Source organism: Scatophagus argus, chromosome 4, assembly GCF_020382885.2.
Source record: "Scatophagus argus isolate fScaArg1 chromosome 4, fScaArg1.pri, whole genome shotgun sequence".
Taxonomy (NCBI): domain Eukaryota; kingdom Metazoa; phylum Chordata; class Actinopteri; family Scatophagidae; genus Scatophagus; species Scatophagus argus.
The window spans coordinates 18,700,850-18,723,468 of NC_058496.1; the positions used below are offsets into that span (position 1 = coordinate 18,700,850).

General features: G+C 40.4%; 1 protein-coding gene across 3 annotated transcripts in view; it reads right to left on the reverse strand.

The window, feature by feature from the left end:
- Positions 1-5,220: 5,220 nt before the first annotated feature.
- Positions 5,221-22,619, reverse strand: part of zmat4a (zinc finger, matrin-type 4a) — a 115,641-nt gene continuing 98,242 nt past the window's right edge. For all 3 annotated transcript variants that reach the window (XM_046386200.1, XM_046386198.1, XM_046386201.1), the window contains one exon: positions 5,221-7,887. In XM_046386200.1, coding sequence (XP_046242156.1) covers positions 7,860-7,887 — 28 coding nt within the window. In that variant the 3' untranslated portion in view covers positions 5,221-7,859. The remainder of the gene's footprint in view (positions 7,888-22,619) is intronic.

Below are 22,619 nucleotides of genomic sequence, written 5' to 3' on the forward strand. Positions count from 1 at the left end.
AGTGTTCACACGTGAGGGTATAAGTGCTGGGAAAAGGAATAAAGATCCCATACATACCTTAGCCCAAGTTCTGAAAATAACTCTCTTCCTCTTCTTTCAAAGGCAGGGACAAAACTGCACCAACCTCCACAAATTCTCTCAGCTCACATGTTTTCCAGCCTGCAGGCTCCAACTCCTCCTCATCACTCTTATCACAGTCAGGTAGAACATTAGAGATGATCTGATTCCATCTCTGAAAAACACACCTCTCTAGATCAAAAGGATACAGACACATCAGGTATAATTTGGGCAGTCAGGAGGCTACAATGTGAAATTGGATTAAAGTGTATCCAAACAACAAAGCTTAGTCATCAACCATCCCATCTTAAAGAAGTTTTTATTTCAAAGACATAAAAAAAAAAGTTTTGTGAAATTAATCAGTCAAAATATACTTTCCCACACCAGCTCTTGCAGTCTTAAGATCTGTTCACCTTGTGATTGATGGCTTTGCTTAAAAAGGTGTCAGTGACAAATTGATGAATGCAGTCGGATCCCTCAGCTTGTTATGAGAATTTTTAATGACCCTTTAGAGGTCTGTACTGATACCACAGTAACACTCTGGCTTCTTTCCCTACACGCCTCCTCATGCAGAAACCAATTTGGGACAGTTTCCTATTTACATTCTATTATTCAGATTTTAAAAGCATGAATTAATGACTCTTGCTTCTTGATGGGATGCCGTTGTCTGCATAGCTTAATTAGAATAATCTATCTTCATGGGTCACGACACGCCTGGCCTGCTGGTACATTTCACTGAAAAATGTAATGTAAGGAACTGCACAGAAGTGCATGAGGAAACATGCAGAGGATACATAGTGAGACACATGTACCTCTTACCATGATCTAACATAGTTCAGTTATACAGTGCGTTCTACTGTGAGTCTAGTATTACATGACAATTCTACATGGCACAAAGGGCTGGCATTTCCTTAGCATCTGTGAGAAAACCGTGGAATGAAACTGAAGTTGTTTGGAGCCTGTTCAGAGCAGTCCTGCAAGCAAACATGTAACTGATAGCAGCACTAATTTCTGCACTGCAGAAATGCTGGACCAGAACACTGTCAGTGATACTAGGCAAACCTGTGAAATTTCTGCTGTGAGAAAGGTCTATCCAGCTATTTTTAAAAATAGAAAATTAGGTGGTAATTAGGTCTACACATATGTATTCATTTAAAATAAGACCATTTAATAAAATGTCTCCATTAACATGAGAACTCAAAAGCTGAAACATGCAGTTGTAACCAAACTGTAAACAAACCAGTAGTGCAGCACCGTCACAAGTAATGAGCATGTGCGAAATTAGGTGAGGACATCATAACATAATGTAAAAAGTGTTAAAAGGTGCTTTCAACACACGCTGTTCTAAACATGCATTACCTAAACCTAAAACAGGATGCAAACATACTTGCTTGGAGTGCCATATAAGTTGCCCCACATGCTAGAAAATTACTCACTTCCTTGTGCCTCTTAATGGTTAAATTATTAATTACAGTGGTGGAATGCAAGTAAGTAGAGTCTCACAGATTTAGTTACCCTGTCCCCTGCATCATCCCTGTCCCCAAGAAGCCACATGCCAGAGAGCTGAATGACTTCAGGCCGGTTGCCCTGACATCAACTGTGATGAAGACCGTGGAATGGCTGCTGCTACACCGCCCCAGAACTCAGGCCGCCATGCACTCGAGCAGTTTGCGGACCAGGAGAAGGTGGGGGTGGAGGACACCAACCTCTACCCGCTCCACTGGTCCGCCTCTCATCTTGACAGGGGGTAACGCTGCTGTGAGTAGCATGTCATTTCTGATTTCTCCTTTGCCTTCAACACCATCCAGCCCCTGCTGCTAAGAGACAAAGTGATGGGAGTGGACTCACACCTCAGTATGTGAGGTTGAGTGACTGCACTTCACCTCAAACTCATATCCACAATGAACAATGTCCATCACCATAAATAGATAGAGGAGAACATTCAGCAACAGACTGCTGTCTCTGTCCTGCTCTGTGGGCAGGTTGAGGAGGCCATTTGTCCCCCAGACCATTCAGCTCATCGCTGGATGGTTGCACATTGCACTTTTCCTTTGTCACTTTATCACTCGGTAACTGTTTTGCATGCCACTGTTATGAGAATTTTTGGATTACCTTGGATTAGTGGGAAAATGCATTGTCACACAGCTGAAAACAGGATGTTTTTCTGAGCTCATTAAACTTTTTAGAGATACGCGGTGTGGCAGGACAGCCACACTACAAACATATAATGATCTTATAGAATATAGCATTGCTGTAGATTAATGTACCCAAAAGTATATAAAGTAGTTCTGCCTTATACATCTGCTGCAGTAAAATGTAAAATACTCATTGATACAGCAGTAATATTAATTCAGACACCTCAGATGTAACACTAAAACACTGATGGGGAACATTTTACTGCTGTCAAAAATACACAAAATGGTACCCCAAAAGTAGAACACTCTAGACTAACTGAGCATGTTAAAAAAAAACATCTGTGGGGAGCAGGTGAACCTGGACAAGAACATGCAGAAGAACAAGCAAGAGCCTAAAAGCTGAAGTGGCTGTACTGATACCACTGATGGCAGGAACAATCTGGCAAAGGAGCAGTGAAGAGACGGGTTCTTCTGAAGGCAGTAGGAGGCGGTGAGTTGGTTGGAGGCAATGACTAACAGGTGTGCAGGTGAATCTTCCAGAAGGCAGTAGAAGAAGACTCCGCCCAGCTCAGCTCCAGAATGGCTTCAGGTAAGCAGGTCAGTACACACCCACCCACCACACACAAGGATAGGGGAAACAGGGAAAGGGGAAATGGAGGAAATGCACACAGGCCTAAAATCCTAACAACTGCACTATTACTACTTTTACTATTCATACATACAATACATTTTTCTCTTATATACTTATACTTAAGTGAGGTTTTGCCTTGAATGCAATGTGTTTTTGATACAGAAATGTCATAGTTACATAATAAAAGCCACATAATAAGTCACATAATAAAACCATTTTAATTTTAACCATCTGTAACTGTATCACCATGAAATCATGACTCTCTGCATGCGTGCCCTTCAGACAGCCCGAGTCCATCACTGCCATGATTAATAGGTCAAAAGCTGTTAAAATTGATGTGCTTGTATCCTATACTGTGAATTCAGTATACATTAACTACTAGATACTGGATGACAGCCATAAGTAATTAGCCCTGCAAGATACCTTGTTTTCTTCCTGTCTCTACCTGTTAGTCATTATTCATAACTTGTGGCCAATTTGCAGTTTAATAATAATAATAATGGTCATACTCAGTCTCTTTGTGAACATTTTGCGAAAAACAAAGAACTTAAATATACACATAAGAAATGTCTGTGTGAGCCTGACTGACTGAGGTGAAAATCATTAGTCACAGTTGAGAAATATTTATTTGGAGATGAATATTTTCAGGCACAGTTATTTAAAATTCATTTTGAATTTTATTTTGGCTGCTACATTGTATAGGTGAGCACCCATTAGATAAATACTGTGCTGTAGATGGCAGTTTATAACAATGAACTGCTTTGTCCTTGGCTTTAAAAGGGAAACTTGGGCCTCCCTTTCATCTTGTTCGGTCTCCTCACTGGCCCCTCAGTCCGCATCTTTTACTATTTTTGTCTTCAGTATCTGTCTTTTACTCACTATCATCTGTTTGTTAGACCGCATGTTAAATTGGTGCTCCTTTTACTTTTTTCATCATTGCCACTCAGATAGTCTGAGTCCACCACTGTTGCATCTCACACTCCTTCTTCTTTCCAATGTTTCCTGTTTCCTGTCTGTGTCTCTCCTGTCACGATTTAATAAAGACCAAACACCAGAAGCTACATATTTTCAAAACGGAATAAATGATCAAAATAAAATGAGATGAAATAAAATAGAAATACAAATAAACAAATATTAATAAACCAACTAAGGTGGGTCCACAATTAAAAAATCAGACTCTTTCAGCCAATCCAAAATAAAATCTTAATCTTAAAACTCTGTTTTGCTAAAACATCCTCAGTCAGGAAACAGTCATAAATTGTTGAATGCACCTGAGAAATCTAAGGTAATTAACACATTTAAAAAACTTGAGCTGCATTTTAGGAAAGAACCTTTGAAGTGGCAGATATAATCTGTAGAGCTCGGAACAGGAGACATTACACTTATTCGTTTGCAAATGCTGTGAGTTGCCACATACTTGATTACCTACCTAATTACAACAAAGCATTTTAATACATTCCACGTACTTAAAACAATAAAAGAGCTGTGCAGCCTTGTTGGTGGATTGTGGAGTCAGTCTAAACTGCATTTTCCCTCTTAAAGTTGGTGTGTAACATGAACATAAATTACAGTGAGGATAACAACTTATCACACAGAGACATGGACATAACTGTAATTAATGTGAACTGTAAAATAAAAACATGATAAGAGCAACACAACACAAAGCTTGTATAGTTGCAAGTGTCTTTTATTCTTTTCCAAGACACAAAAGAGCACATAACCCAGAGCACAAGGGGACTAGAGGGTGTATGAGAGGTGGTCCTGTGATGGAAGAGAATCGACTGATAGAACAGAAATGTTACCACTCAGGCTGAGCAAAGCAATTCAGTGGAAGTTTTATATATATATATATTTTTGGCAATAACAAATCATACGTGCACTTCTTATTTGCAATATTAGAAAACACAGTTCTATAAATCATTGTTAATGTCGTTGACGGTGGAGCCTCTCGCGTCAGCTGGTGGCTCTGACATCAGCAAGCAACAGTTCGTTTTTCAATTTTTCAGTCCATGGTGTTCCGTGGTGATTCTTTCCTCTTTCTCTGCAGTACAAATACTCAGCTCTGTGTTCAAGTCATTTCAGCTGCCAGTAAAACTTAGAGGTCTATGCAAAATAAAACGCTTTAACGATATGAGTCAAAGCTACATTTTGACCAAACACAGTTTTGCAGTTGACACACCACTGAAAATGACAGTAGAAGAAATCACTTCATCTGTAAACATTTACAAATTAATCTGATCCACAACAGTGATATATCATTAATTTATAATTTTACTAGTTCTCATCTGTACAGCACTGGCTTTTAAGTCAACATCTTTAATTTCATTACAGGACATGTAAGAAAGAAGAATGCTACATTAGCTTTGAATAGATATATGTGTATATATATATATATATATATATATATATATAAAGCTGAATTACCCTTAAAAACACTCCACAATATCAATATTGTTTTTGTGAAACCATTACAGTAATGGTTCAGTCCATTTTGCTTGATCTACCAACACATTCTACAAATTCTACAAGGCTCTATAGTGGAATGGATTCAGTACGTGTGAATGTTTGACTCAACAACAGTGTTCAATTTCACTAACGCAACCAGTTACACCTCCCTGAGATGAAGACCCCACTGAAATGAAAGTACCTTAACAACAGAAAATATCTGTTAGCCTTTAAAACTGACCACATATGGTCAACTGTATATGCTGCATTATAAAAGAGACATCCCATTTTCATTTGAGGAAGAGATCATGTCTTCTGCACTGCTCAACAACAACATTAAAACCACTGACAGGTGAAGTGAATAACAATAGTCATCTGTTACAGTGCAATCTTCTGCGTGGAAACCTTGGGTTCTGGCAATCATGTGGATGTTCTTTAACACACACTACCCACCTAAACATTGTAGACCTCCCACCTGCAGGCCCCACCCTCAATGCACAGGACCCAAAGGATCTCATCCATTCTGCTGCCAATGACCAAAAAATACCCCAAGAGGTCCATTGTCCCTTCCCCTGACAAGGCAGAGCTGTTTTGGCAGTGGCTGATTGGTGTTATATCTATTTAAATGGCGACAACTGTTGATTTTTTGTTTTGGTTTATCTCAGCTGGAGTCTCATTTTTGTAAAACTGGCCATCATTTCTGCAGGTTATGATATCAATGTCCTCACCAAAGTAATCGCTGAGATCTAGGAAAATATCTGTGAACCTTTAACATTGACCACATACAGTCAATTGTATGCTGCATTACAAAAGAAACATCCCATTTTTCTTTTGAGGAAGAGATCATGTCTTCTACACTGCTCAATTGCTCCAATAAATTGGGGCAAGAAACCAGATCACTCGAGCGATCAGTCAAACTAGCACTTAAGAAAGATTATCTAAGACACTGCACTTGGAGGTCAACCTGAAGATGATCACACCCAGAAAGGCCGTAATAATCCCTCACCGCACAACAGAAAAACTGTGCATCAACAAAGACAGGTAGATACTACACTAAAGTCAGTCTGTAAGAGGTGATGGATGAAACCTTTAATTTAGCAGCTAATCCACATTCTAACCTTCACCTATGGGTAGGGAAACAAAAAACGAGTTAGATATTGCCAAAAAGTCTTTCACTCGCAGGGGAGAAGGCCCCGATGGTTAGCTGTCGACACAGTCTGAGAGTGTCTGCAGTGTGTCCAGCACCATTGGTACTACTTGGCCCTTGTTAGTTGCTTTTCAGCCAATTGAACATATTGAATATACTTCTCTTTTGAATTATGAATACAGACTACTGCCACCTGCTGGTTTGGAGAGTTATTTCCTTTCACTCCAGTGTGTGGAAGTGCAACTTTTCTGCACTTTGTGCAAGTGACGCATGCATGGGTGTTTCTTTTGGATTTGTTCTTTCAATGTGTATAACATTCACACTTCTTCTCTGTTTTGGACTTCAATCCAAATGGGTTTGATCAACCAGTCAACTTGCAAACATGTATCTAGGCAGAAGCATAATTCACACAAAGTGGACATGCTGGCTTGGCTTGTGTCTTTTACCTCCTCAGACCTCTTTTCGGCAATGTTGTGGCATTCCCAGATCTCAGCAATAACCTGGACAGTGCAATGTTATTATTACTAATATGAATGTTGGCTTTAACTAAGAAGACCTAAGCAGTCATAAATTAGACTTATCCTTTAAAAGCTTTAAACATTAACTTCTGTTTGAGTGTAGAAGCAGACGTGCAATATTAATTCCACTGGTCTCCTTATTCCACTACCAGAGCCACAGACAGAAGTAATTTACTGTTTAGCACAGCCCATACAAGTTAATACCATTACAATACGTAGAGTGAGAGGCCAACCAGTGTCATTATTGCCATCAACCCCTTCGAACAAGGAGATTTAGCTCCACTGCAAGCATGTTTGTACTAAAAGCATTATAGCTGAGCTGCACTGATGGCAAAGAGAATAAATTACTCATAGTTAGAGCACACAATGCTAAATAATATATATCTTTTTCTTTTTATTTCAAATAAATATGCAGTGTTTCATTCAAGTAAAAGCAAACTTTTAACAAAAGAATTAAAAAGAACTCATGTTCTCAATTAAAAATTCCACTTACAGTACTTCCACATTTTGTGGAAATTAAGGTCTAATTTAGTCCATGCATTTTTAGGAAGGCTGTCATGTACCAGATCCACCTAAATGCAGACTTCCTTGAAAAAAACACAGAACACAGCTGCAGTGGAATGTTAAAGGTCAATGATTTAAGAGTGGCCAGCAATGCAGAAAACCTGTTTAACTGTAGAGTATACTGACAAGTGATAGAGTTGATGCAGTGCAGGGTGTTACGAAAAAATCTCTTTCTTTTCCTTGTCAGAGTGGCCAAAACATACCGAAATACAGACGAGAGAGAGAGAGAGAAAGAAAGAGAGAGAGAAATCGAAATGACGTGAAGGAGAGCAGAAGCAGGGCAGAGGCAGAAAAAGCAGGGCAAGCTGACCACAGCTTGTCTGACATCAATCCAAGAGTTGGTTTTTATCTTCGTCCCACGCTCACTGGACACATATCTGATTCTTCAGACTGTTGGAGAAAAGACAAGTGAAGCGAGAGTGTCAGATTTATCGGGGAGACACTGAAAGTTTAATATTCAGACTTAAATCTGCAATAAGCAAGATATTTATGTAAAATATTCACATCTTTTTCACAAATGGTTGTGTTCACCCTACACTTGTACATTGAGTGCATTAAAATGAAAAAGCCCCCTAAAAGCCATTAACTTTTGTGACTCTTGTCTGTATGTGGATGGATGGGTCAACAAAACATTACGCTTTATCCCAGTAGTTATTTTGGCCAAACCATGATCTCCTGCTAGTTTTCCCCCACATCTTTACCAAGTATTTGTACTTAAACACAACTAAAGCTCAACAACAGTGGAGGTGGATCACAAATGGTTTGTCTTTCCAGCTGTGATCTCGAACATTTTTGGAATGTGCTGACATAAGGGTGTCAGATCAGACAAAGCTTACATGTGTTATTCTGCAGGACAGTTACAAAGCACATATTCTGGCATCCAATTTAGAAGACATGCTGAAATTTCTCTTGCTTTTAAAAAGCACACGCTGCTTTGTTTCAAGGTCATCTGTACTAGACGCATCGCTGCAGTGTAACACAGAATCAAAAAATAGGACTCCAGCTGCAAGCAGGTCATAGTGGCTGAAGTTTGCATAGTAAATCTGGTTGTCTCCTAAGATCAGTTATTGATATACTGATTGTTGATTCGGCCCACAGTGTATTTTAAGCACAAGTGTCACATGGGGTCAGGCACAAAACATTCGGACAAAACTTAACAAAGCAAAGAACTTTTCTGCAGTATAAACAAACTGCTGCAGTTGTTCATAAATCACCAAGTATTATTACAATTCTCAAGGAACATAAAATGAAATAACCTCAAAGTTGTAACACTAAATTGTAATTGAGTAAAAAGCTAAAGTGACTGTTGAAGGTGAGTAGTTTTGGCAGTGTTATTTAGTGCAGCGATCCATAATTCTGACCTGAAGCTTTTTGGATGGATTCAACAATCATAAAAATGATTACAGTTATACATATAAGCAATATGATTGCTTTTATTTTCAAATACCCCTTTTTCCTGCATGCTTCATGAGGGTTCTGTCATAAATGCTCCTCTTCTCCCAAAAGGCTGCTATAAAATCCACATTGTTACATGATTGAATAGGTGAGTGGAAATCTTTTGGGTATCAGTTGAGCAGCCTTGACTAACATGTGGCCTTATCTTATCAGTTTATCAATGCACAATGACTGTCTTCATCTGTCCTCGGCTAGCAGAACTTGATCAAGCTTGATCACTGAACCCACTGAGGACTGTATCAACACAAGCGACTGGCTGTGTTTCTCCAAGACAGCATAAACACTATTGCCAGTGTGCCTGTGGTTTAATAGCACAGATGGAAATAAATCAAGAGGAAACCTGCAGTGTGCCCCAGTGGGGATACATGGTGACAGTGTAACCGGGGGCAGAAACACAACAGATTGACAGTAAGCATTGTTGTTGTTGCTTTATTTTTACTGCACATAATCAATGCAGTTTCCTCTGTCAGTGAAGTGGGAATTGCATGTTGTCTTCAGGTGAACTAAGCGGCATAATCACAGTGCGCTCTGTAAAAGGAACATCCAGCTGTGTGTGTCCCACGAGGACACAACAACTACAACACAAACTGCCAAGCTTATTTAATGTGGCAGAATGCACCAGTGCAGCACAGTATAGAGTCACACACCTATACACAGAAAATGTGTATAAAAAATTTAGTGAAGTGAACCTGCTTTAGCTGCTAGATTTTCTAGCCTTAACCAAAAAATAGTTGTCAAAAAATAGGGGCTGAGAACCAAACCTACAAATCCCTCACTTGGCTCCAGTGTCATCCAGCATAGGGGCAGACGAAGCATAGTAAAAATGTTTTCAGTTCAATCATGTCAGCTTTCCTGCTTTAAATGAAGATATAGTCTAGACAAATTAAGCTAATGAAGTTAATAAAACTTCACATTCCTCTTTTCCTCTTTATGTTTTCTAAAAGAAAATGTAATTAATCGATGATGCACTGAGCACCGTGCTGTGCTCCTCACAAACCTGTCAGGCTACATAGCTCTTTGCAGAGTTTCCTTCCCCCTCTCTGACTGACTGTCTGGATATTTTCTGCCTCTGATTGGTTGCTCTGCTTTGGTTCTGTTCATTATGTTTAAGCATTATTTTGAGTTAATAGTTTGAGTCCACATACATAGCAGCAGTATCATGTGTAGCTCTGGATGTGTCTGTGTCTGCTACAAGTAACAACTAACACTTGTCTTGGTTGCATCTATCATTTCCCCAAGCTCAGTGTGTGTGGAGGCAGACAGACCTGTTATGTCCAGCCCAGGACACAGCTGGCAGACACAGAGAAACTACAGCTCACAATCTGCTGTATCAGCATGGCCACTGGTTGTTTCTTTTACAAACCAACCATAATAAAGAATCACACAAAACCAGAGGATACATTTACTATGCATGACTCCCACTCATAGTCCTTCAGAATTAATATTTCCCATCACTCTACACTCTGGTAAAGAGTAACAGTAAATTTATCAAATTCTTGGAAGTGGGTGTGGTTTCATAAGGGTGACAGTATTAGGAGAAGCCCACCTGAAGCAGAATAGACAGGGGATTGACAAAAAACAGTAGCAGGATCCATGATAACAAACTCCAAACCCCATGAGCCCTAGTTTCTCCTTGCTTAAGTGAAGAAGAACAGCAACATGTTCCGTTTGGATTCCGATTTTGTATTAATGGAAGTTTAAATAATTCAAAGCTGCATAGACAAGTGCAAAAAAGATTGTGTGTAAATTTGTGATACAGATGTAAGCTGAGGTTTATATTTGCAACTTCCATGTTCCAGGATTATGCCTGACAACTCATTTAGCTCTGTGCTTGGAAACTTAAAGCTGCACTAATCAATATTTTATATTAATGACAAGTCAAATATGCAATGTGAAAGGAGTTGCCCATAGTGATGAACCCGAAGAGAATTGACCAAACTGACTCCACAGTTTCTCTCATCTTTATGGTGCTTTTTAGTGTCAGCCTAGTGATAATTTAGGTTTAACAGCCCACAACTTCACTGTTTGCCACAGTTCCCAGTGGCAACAAGGAACTATTTATTTACTTATTTGTTTTAGAAAAGCTTTCATAAGCTGTACACTATCTGCTATGCAACAAAGAGTAGACAGACAAAATTAGCATGGTCACAGTGGAGCGTTTAAGAGCTACAAAACCAGACATTTACGCAGCAAAAACTGAGCTAAAAAAGAGTGATATTGGCCTAATATTCATTATAATATTCCTAATATTCATCTGCAGCACTCTCTCTTGCAGACACTCATTTACAATACGCGGTATACCAGAGCTGCCAAATCTCATACATTCAGCGAGACTCACAACTGACGCTGATCTCACGCCCTCACAACCCACATTCCTTTTCTCACTCTTACTTTTACTCTTTTCTTCCTCAGATATAGTCTTTATTCAAGCTCAGATAGGCAGCACAGCATCATAACAAGGTCACGGCAGCACTTTTCAAAGATTATCCATGAATATCCCAATCATCACTTGTTTAAACTGAAGGCAGGCAACAACAAATCATTGTTCTGCACCATGTGGCTCGTTAAATCTGTGTTGGAGTTATACAAACGTTAGTCAATAATGGTTCAATATAGCACCTTCATCACTGAACACCTTAGTAGTCATCAATGTCATATGGGCGTGGCTATCATATATCTCTAAAAAGTTTCATAAGCTTGAAAAAACAGCTCATTTTCAGCTTTGTGACAATGTATTATAAAACGAGAGGGTTTTTAAAGAGTTCGCTTCATCCTTGAGTTTATCAGAAACATTTAAAGTCAACACATATGGAGATACATGGTTTTCACTGGACAGAAAGGGTATGTAAAATTGTAATCTTAAAATTAACCAGTAACTATCTGGCAGACAAATATAGTGGATTAAATGAGATGTAGTGAAGTAGAAGAATAGTACGGCCAGAAACAGAAATATTCAGGTCATGTAAACATAATTGAGTAATACTTACCGTAGTACTTACTGTAGTCACATAACTTGACAGATATGCAATAATCATGTCTAATCTTATGATTTCATCAGTTGGTAGTCAGAGTTATGGTTAGTTGCAAGCAGCCCTGGTGTGTACACAATGTTTCCACAGAGTCAACTTGTCTCATGTCCTTGAGCACAGAGACGCAGGACACAGACGCATCATTTTTAGCATCATAGTTTGAAAATTAAACTTTGCCAGAATTTACAAATATATGTCTATCACAGTGTAAAATTAAGTCGTCTCACACACACACACACACACACACACACACACACACACACACACACACAAATAGATATCTTTCTCTCTCCCTGTTCATTATAATAAAAATGGAAAGTGGGTTGGTGTGACATTAAAATGGAGAGGTACTGGAAGACAACATCTCCAGGGCAAAAACAGCAGAAACAACCCAAAGACGGTGAGAAAAAGAAGCTGGAAATGGGTGGAAAAGCACATTCTGAGAACAACAGTAATGGACTGCTTCCGTTTTGCTGTTTCTGCTTTAATTTGACGGACCTTCTGGTGTCATTCATGCTTATGAATGTACATTCAGTTGTACACTTTACGTTGCTGTATATAAATCTGTCTTAATTATAGAGCATTCAGGATTAGGTGGAATTTTCCAGCAAATTCCCCAAAGGAAAATGACATCATTCAGATAGTGTATTTTCCTCTTCAATGCATCATTACATCAATTCTTCTTATATGAAAGCACATTTAATCTGTTATGATGCAGTTGGCTAAACCCACTTAAAACATAGTGTGCGAAAATATGAAGGTCTCAGGAGCAGATTTCACATTTGTCTAATTTAGCACCTCATTACACCAGTGGGTAATCTTACAGCTGCCAGCTGGAATGTAATGCCACCTTTAAACCCTGCTCTTACTTTCTTCTTGTCAGTTTACACAGTCTGCCTAATCAGAATCAGAATCAGAATCAGAATCAGCTTTATTTGCCAAGTATGTGTGACCATACAAGGAATTTGACTCCGGATTTTTCTCTGTCCTGTGCACCATACAAAATACAAAAAAGCAATAATAATAATAAAAAGAAGAATAAAATATTTACAAGAAAAAAAAAAATATATATATATATATATACATGTAGTGCAAACAGTGGAATGAGGTAGTGCAAACAGTGTGATGGTTCACACAATGGCAGGTGGTTTATGGGGAGATCAGGGAGACAGCCTGGGGGAAGAAACTGTTTTTGTGTCTGGTGGTCTTGGCATACAGAGCTCTGTAACGCCTACCAGAGGGAAGCAGATCAAACAGTTTGTGTGCAGGGTGTGAGGGGTCTGCAGTGATGCTTCCTGCCCGTTTTTTGACCCTGGACTGGTATAAGTCCTGGATGGAGGGCAGGTCGGCCCCGATGATTTTTTCTGCAGACCTGATTGTCCGTTGCAGTCTGTTTCTGTCCTGTTTGGTGGCCGATCCAAACCAGACAGTGATGGAAGTGCAGAGAACAGACTGGACGATGGAGGTGTAGAAGATGGTCAGCAGCTCCTGAGGCAGGTTGAACTTTTTCAGCTGTCGCAGAAAATACAACCTCTGCTGGGCCTTTTTTCTGATTAGGTCTACGTGGGACTTCCACTTGAGATCCCGGGCGATTGTAGTTCCCAGGAACTTAAAGGAGTCCACAGTAGACACTGTGTTGTTGAGAATGGTAAGAGGAGGTACGGTGGGTGGGTTCTTCCTAAAGTCCACTGTCATCTCCACAGTCTTGAGCGGGTTAAGCTCCAGGTTGTTCTGACCACACCAGAGGACCAGCTGGTCTACTTCACGTCTGTAGGCAGCCTCATCACCATCCTTGATGAGGCCAACTACAGTTGTGTCGTCCGCAAACTTAAGTAGTTTTACGGACGGGTCCCCTGAGGAGCAGTCGTTAGTGTATAGGGAGAAGAGCAGCGGGGAAAGAACACACCCCTGGGGGGCGCCAGTACTGATGGTTCTGGTGCTGGAGGTGATGCTCCCCAGCCTCACCTGCTGCCTCCTGTCAGTGAGGAAGTTGTAGATCCACTGAGAGGTGGAGGTCGGCACTGTGAGCTGTGAGAGCTTCTGGCGGAGGATTTCTGGGATGATGGTGTTGAATGCAGAGCTGAAGTCCACAAACAGGATCCTGGCATATGTCCCTGGGGTGTCGAGGTGATGGAGGATGAAGTGCAGTCCCATGTTGACTGCGTCATCCACCGACCGGTTTGCCCGGTAGGCAAACTGCAGGGGGTCAAGCCGGGGGCCTGTGATGAACTTCAGGTGGTTCAGCACCAGCCTCTCAAAGGATTTCATGACCACAGACGTCAGGGCGACGGGTCTGTAGTCATTCAACCCCGTGATGGTGGGTTTTTTGGGGACTGGGATGATGGTGGAACGTTTGAAGCAGGAGGGTACTTCACACAGCTCCAGAGATCTGTTGAAGATCAGGGTGAAGATGGGTGCCAGCTGGTCAGCGCAGATTCTCAGGCAGGAGGGGGACACTCCGTCAGGTCCTGGAGCCTTCCTGGTCTTCTGCCTCTGGAAGAGCCGATGCACCTCCTCCACATTGACCTTCAGTGCTGGTAGGAGGTCTGAGTTGAGGGGGGAGGGTGAGGTGTCAGGTATGGCACAGAGGTTGAGTGTTGTGGATGGGGTGGGAGAAGGGTGTGAAAAGCGGCAGTAGAAGCTGTTCAGCTCCTCTGCCAGTCCTTTGTTACCCACAGGGTGGGGGGATGGGCTCCTGTAGTTGGTGATGTCTCTCAGGCCTTTCCACACTGAAGTAGGGTCGTTGGCTGAAAACCTGTTTTTCAGCTTCTCAGAGTAGCACCTCTTTGCAGCTCTGATCTCCCTCGTCAGTGTGTTCCTGGCCTGCTTGTACAGGGCCCTGTCCCCACTTCTGTGGGCCTCCTCCTTAGCCTGGCGCAGCTTCCTGAGTTTATTGGTGAACCATGGTTTGTTGTTGTTGTATGTGCAGAAGGTTTTGGTCTGCACACATGAGTCCTCACAAAAACTGATGTAGGATGTCACAGTGTCGGTCAGTTCATAAAAACTGCACGTCAGAGGTTTGATCCGTCAGCAGTCACTGGTGGGCTCAAAAAGTCAGATACAGTCACCACTAATCCATAACAAAACAGTGCTTTGTATTATTTTGATTTATATGCCTACTGCATGAATAGGCAAAACACTGCAAAGCTGTCTATCTATATAGAATGCAATGTCATTAAAGTCCCTTTTGGTGCAATGACCAGCTGCCCCAATACTTTTGTCTATTTAGTGTATTAAGTAAAGTGAAGTACATATAATAATAATGTATATTCTTAATGTTTTTGCTGTTGCTAAGTGTAAAGCATTTTCATGATCTATGCTGAATCATAACCAATAAACTCCCTGCATGGCAGTTTTTGCTGTGACTTTTTTGTATTTTATTTTGTTTTAATTTCACATCACATGTACACAGCTTTAGTTAAACAAACTAGATTCCTCCCTATAATTTGCTGCAGTTCAACTTCTTCCAGTGTGAAGTAATTGGTAGCTGTCAAAAATAAGCTTTGAAAGCATCTTCCCCAGCACTAGTAGTGGCTTTCCCTCTGACTCCAGTGCATCTCTAGGTGAAATAATCTGTGACAAAGTTTGACTGTCACCTTAGATTACAGTGTAATTACAAGAAGCTCAACAGAACAAAGATCAGTTTAAAGTGACATTAACTAACACTCGTCACAGAACAGTTATTATGTTGATTAACATGCATAAGGTATGCATAAGCATCTCTTAAACAAAGCCCAAATAAAAAATACTGTGACCTGTGTCAGATAAGATGCCTGGTCTGATCCCATGCTTTTCCCACATTTTCATAGTTGGTTTTCATATTTGTCAAACTTACTGGGACAATTTTATGGGTGCTTTTGATGACAACAAAAAGCTTAGTGACCAGCACAGTTTAATTAAATGATTATCATTTCTTCTTATTTCTTACGCTATTGAAACTCAGTGAGAGTGGGAAAGCTATCGTCTGTTAACTGGCTTATTCATGGCAACAGCAAATTCGGTGTTCATGCCAGCAGCTGAACTCAACAGCAACAACAAAAAAAGTGTGACCTATAGCCAAGTTATTCTCTGCATGGGAAAACACTCAATGCCAGTCAGTAAGACAAAAAAGCAAGTTCACAGGAGACTGTACAGACACATTTAATACTTTTGTATTTGAGTGCTGTGAGAGTGCACATTAGCTAGTTTAGGATATCAGAAGAAGTATTGATAATTTATTACATTCCTCTTCAGCACAGCATGGTGTCTCACACTTTACTAATGAGCACTTTGAATAGATTAATCAGTCAAATGAGAGCATTTAAGGCCTTCTTGGTGCAAGTGACAAGTGCAGATTCAGTTGCTGAAATCAGAAAACAGATTTTTGTCTGAGTATGTGAAATCCTTGCTGCTGTTTGCCTTCCTCTCCATCAAAATGTCAGCACTCAAATGTGCATCCTGCCCAAACTGACAGCAGGACAGGCTTTTAAAGACGCTTGGGGATGATACATGGTCTGCAGCCCAGCCTTCAGATGCTACTGCTTCACACAGACAGACAGACATACATACACACACACACACACACACACACACACACACACACACGCTCTCTCTCTCTCTCACACACACACACTGGTGTATTTAAAGTCAAGAGTAAAATTTTTCAAAGCTACTGTATATCAAGGCTGCCAGTTTTCCTCTTAAGGCAAAGAAGGGTCTCATAACTAATTCACCATGCAGTCGGTGTAAGTTACACAGATGCGCGACCTCCAACAGCCCAGAGAAACCACACCACATAACCGCCTCAACTCCTGAAACATGGCCATTCTGCAACTTATATATTCCTGTGGCGTGTGACAAATTGTGTCAGCACATTACTCTAGTGAAGCCTTTTTCATGCATAATTCATCCTCGAGCCTACATTCCACATGGACATTTTCAAATCCCTTTGAAGTTAATTCCCTCTTCGTGATAAACAGCTTCACTCGCTTTGGCTGTGTTGCAGCTCATGATTGTCTGTGTCATCTGTGTTGGAGGAAGTCACCTGTCCGAAACAATTTTACTGTACAATACTGGAGTGCGGCAAAGATTTACATCTAATAATCCACCATGCAAAAACCATAAAAAAAGTTCCCTGAGTACCCTGGAGTGTTTAGATAGTTATATATGTTTCTCAAAGAAGGTTTTATATGTTTCACAGTACATAACACACACACACACACACACACACACACACTCACACACTATTGGAGATAATGAATTACTGGGGGACAACTCAAAGGATGTTGAAGCTTCTTTCTGCAGCACAAAAAGTGACTTGAACTGCTTGCAAAAGCAAAAAAAGAAGCCCTTTTATATCGTACTGCCTTGAGGACAGAAGGCAGAAAAGCCACCTACATATGCACATTTACCTCTTCTGCATCCAGTAATATTTATCTAGAGGGTCACTGCTTGACCAATGGGGGACAACAAATATGTTTCTAAAAGGGGTTAGTTCTACAAAAGAATATTAAAATGACATAGAATTAGATTAATTAGATTAAATTAGATTAGATTAATTCTAGACATATTATGCCAGATATAACATAGAAGTAGTTTTTTATTTTTCTATTAAACAAAATACAAAAACTTTTTTTTAGGAAATTAAACAATTATATGGATGAGAATTTGGACAATCATCAGGGCTGTGCCACTAATAAATAAGTTGACCATTTTCTCAGTTGGGTCTCTTCAAACGGTGTATGAATAAACACAAATAAAAGTCACCATATGAAATGACAAGCCTGAAATGCTCTTAAAAGTGGTGTTCTATTTATATGCCATCCCGCGAGATCAATGTGAGATTACTGTGGTGTTTCAGCTTACTTCAACATTACTCTGATCTGGTTTAAAAATAGAATTATACCTAGAAGCGAATGGTGTGAGGTTGTCTATTAATGGTAACAAACAATGACAAACTCACAGTAAGTCCTGTCTGATATAAGATATTTGTGTAACGTGATGCTGTTGGCAGCTCTCAGTCTCTTAATAGCTGAGCTTCAGTCCTCAGTCCTCAATGTGTGAAGATATCTTTCCTATTGTATGTCTTTCAGGTCCTGTTTTTGCTGTGCTATGAGCGACTGCTGTAAATAATGATGTGTGTTCTTTTGTAAATCTGTGATACCTCACTTAGGGTGCCATTAGCTTTAACTGTCAGTCAGTATTTCGCTGCTATCTGGCTACAGCTTATGGAACCTGAACCTGAACCTTGGCCAGCTCACTATTAGAGTAGTATATTAGCATGCAACATTTATCAATTAGCACTGGACACAAGGTATAGCTGACGATTGCGGTAAGTCATTAGTTTTGCAGGTATATGGGCATAAATCAGGTATTGAGCAACTTGAAAGTTTGACCTGTTAACTGTGCTAGAAGAAATGTGAGACCACCAAAGCTGCATTTATCAGAATTTCATTTCAATCCATCCAATGTTTGTATCTGCATACATTTCACTCAAAGCCACAAATGAGAAGTTTGTGTTGGTACTAGAATTCAGACAATCATCAAAACCATTAAGCTTCATCCTCTGGGAACCATATTTGTCTGAACTAAGTTTTGAGGCTATTTATTTTGTAGATATTGTATTGAGATATTTCACTGGATAATTGGAAATCTTATCTTAACTTAAACTTACTCAAAAGTACCTACTTGTGGCATTACATGAAAGGTCAGGGGATCACCAAATTCAGTAGGCTTCATGGGTTTCTGCACAAAACTGCCATCTGATGGCTGTTGAAATATTTCAGTCTGGGTACCACCATCACCCGGGACCTCAAGTGGGAGCTGACCATCAACTCCCTCATCAAAAGGGCCCAGCAGAGGATGTTCTTCCTGCGGCAGCTGAGGAAACTCAAGGTGATAGCCAAGATGATGGTTCAGTTCTACACGGCCATGTGGTACGCTGGGGCCACTGCCAGGGACAAGCACAGACTGCAGCGTGCTGTGCGCTCTGCTGAGAAGGTGATCGGCTGCAGCCTTCCATCTCTCCAAGACCTGTACACCTCCAGGACTCTGAGGCGTGCAGGTCGGATCACAGCTGACCCTTCTCACCCTGGACACAGACTCTTTGTAAAACTCCCTTCAGGCAGGAGGTTACGGTCCATTTGGACCAAAACCTCACGCCACAAGTACAGTTTCTTCCCCTCTGCTGTTGGACTGTTGAACACCAACTGACTAACATGCTGCCCTGCACCTTAGCAATTGATTTTGCTCATTCACTGTCCACCTGCTGTTCATTTGCACTGTCTACCTCACCCACTTGCACTATACTCCACCCTGCACTACCTTACTTTTGGACTACCTCCAGAAAAATATTTATTTCGCTTATTTTATTTTGTGTTACCTTATTCTATTTTATTTTTATTTTTTATTTTATTTTATTCTTCAATTATATGTTACTGTTACGTTCTATGTATGCACCAATCACCAAGACAAATTCCTAGTGATGTGAAACCTCTTCACTTACATGGCAATATAGTCTTTTCTGATTCTGATTCTGATTCTGATTCTAAATTGGTGGGCTGACTAACCAACTGACATTCTCACCAAAAGGGCCAAGTGTCTGGCTATAAATGAAAAAGGAGGTTGTAGTGCTGTGACATTATATGTTTAAAGGAGGTCTCTTTCATAATGGCATGTGCATCAATACTTTCTGTATATGAACTAGCCCTTTTCAACAGTGAAACATGATTTGCAATATTGTAAAACACAGAACAAAGCAAATATGTCACTATCCTCCGGTGACTGACAGGGAATTAAATGAACAAGAGTTGGCATCTCATCTAGCATCAGTATCAGCAGGCCCCCCGAGGAGAATAACAGCGAAGGAAAAAGGGAGGAAGAGAAAAGAAAGCAGGTGAACTGACAGGCACTTGCCCCACTTGGAGGTTGACAATTGCCTTCTCTGTAGCCAACTGGGTCCCTGAGATATCTCTCCACACTGGGGAATTAATCAGGGGCTCGGGTGATCAGGGAAATGAGGCTGAATAATAAGAAGTATTATGATCTCTCTCTCTTTAGAGTTGCTTTCTTTGTCGTTTGTCCTACCCGGCCTATGATGAGCGTCATGCCTGGGAGGTGCTCTTGTTATCAATACCCGCCTGCCTTGCACACTTAAAGTGGTTTGTAAAAATCCCTCCACTGAGCAGCTAATGGGTGCAAGGTGTAAAAATGGCCCGGCACTTTGCAGAGCTCCTGCCGTGCATTGTTGTAAATCACAGGCCATTACATGGGAGATGAGTGCTGCGAAAATATGGGCACTGAAAATTTTCCCTGCCTCAATCCCAGCTGTTTTCTGCTTCAGCGCACATCGCACTGTTCATGCCCAATATTTAGCCTTCCAGCCCCCTCAGAACCACAAGAGCTCCAAGTCATTTCCCACAGCTCTCCACTGATGAGATCATTTCAAAAACACTATGCACCCAAGCTTCATTTATTCTCTTTCCATTTTCTCTGTTGGATGAAGTTGTTAGCTCAAGATCATAACTCTCAGGAACTGGACTGTAATTTTTCTAGTCAAGTACATGCAGTTGTCTGCATTAGGCGGCTGCATGACAGGTGGGCAGCAAGTAAGACTTGATGAAGACTTGAACTTCCATACTCAAAAAATACATTGCTTTCAGCTTTGCCAAACCTGTCACCCTGTGATGCTTTATACTAAAGAAGTAGAGTAGGATTTTACTCTCACATTTTCATTCTCATTCCCTGTGGGTGGAAAATGTGCAAATTTCAAGTGCACAAACTGGTCTCAACTCATGAGAATAAGACATTCTTCCCAGTTGCAGTACCATGACAAAATGTAATTTAAACAAAACTCAAAAACCTATTATGTGTTGACTGTAAGTTGTTTTCATTATTCATTTTGACAGTGAGATATTTTCATTGGTATCATAACTCATCTCATCAACATGGCAGAGTCAGCACCATCTTGTGAGGACAAGGCCAAGAATTACAGCAGCAAATTTCACAGATTCAGAAACCAAAATTGCACTTGGCTGTTCTTATTGATTCATTAGGCTGAACTGTAAATATTTCATTGGATTATGATAGCAGCAGACTTTGCAAAGAAAAACACCATGTTTTACACCTTCACCTGATCCACAGTGCTGGGTGCTGGCTGTATCTGGACATTCAAATGGGATAACATATTGGGTCGATTGATGTTTCTTGAGGATGCACCCATGGCCATTTTGTTTCCATTCTCCATTCAGTCTTGACTGCAGTACCACGAGAGCGGTTCCAGCCTTTGCATACCGTATGGTTAACAAATGCTTTCAGCTGAATCTCGCTTCCTTCTGAGCAGAGTAAATATGTTATCTGAATTGCAATGAGAGTAACTGTCAAGGATTGTTAGAGAGCGTTCTTCCATGCTTTGAAGATGTGATTATTTGTATGCGCATGTTTTACTTGTTTGAAATAGGCTGAAAGGCAGGAAAGAATCATGCTTGGATGGAGGATGGAGCCTCAAGGGGCTGATTGCTCCACAGGCTAGCCTCTCACATCGACTGCCGTGCCTGAGAGAACACTAAAGGAACACTGTAGACAGACCTGTCAGTGGCACCCAAAGGAATTCTCTATTGTCAGGTTGCTGCAGGGTTGCTGCCAATTATAGCTGGAAATCAGTGAAAAATAGCCTGTCTCCAGACTTTTATAATTATGAGATTGACTGTGTGAAAACATGAATAACACTAGTTAATATTAACATTTTCAAAACTAAGAAAAACAAATACTACATTGTGAGGGCAATGTAACCCTAATGACAATGCTGAATACTTTACTTCCAATGTACACAAGCCAGTTGAAATTTGTCTTTTGCATATTCCTCCAAGTTACTCACGCATACAGCCCCCCAAACCTGCCTTTCATCAGTGACGTCAAAGTGCCAGTGCCAGCACCACAGATGTGATAGATGTCGCCAACTCACAGCTTCGGGAAATTGAAGCAGCCACCTTTCTACCTCCTGCCCCCAATCACAGTTTGTCTTCTCACCATATTCAGAAGCAAAATACAAAGTGACAAACAGAGAAGAGAGGAGAGCTTCTTAATGTTTGACTGAAGATATAAAAATCAGCTGCTTTGTTTGAAGAGAATGAATTAGAGGATGTTTGTTGATGTTTATAAATAAAGCACTAATTTTAGCTAACTTTTTTGTATTTATCATTTGGGAGGACAAATCTATGAACAAACATTATTTATAAACATGCAAGTCACACTGCATGCTTTGCATTTAAAGAAAATAGCACCTAGGCACTTTTTAATGTTTGGTATTCATGATTGTATTCCATAGAAAAATATAGATACATTTGTCAAAAACCAGTCTAAGGATGATAAGGATTAATTTGTGTTGAATTCATTGGCAGATGTGCCCAATGTGCCCAGGGAGTGAGTAGGAAGAGGAGGGTTTTGAAGAATCTCTGAGTATTCAGCCCTAGTTTTTAATGCTCACCTTGATTTTAAATTCTATCCTTGTTCATGTGATCCCCAACAACAACGACAACAACAACAAACTAGCTAATTAATTACATGATGCTGAGTTATCAGTGCCTCACTTTCCTAGTGAAACAATAGTGATTGTTTTGAGAAGGAAGCCACAGATAAACTGCCAGTAAACTGGGCACAGTG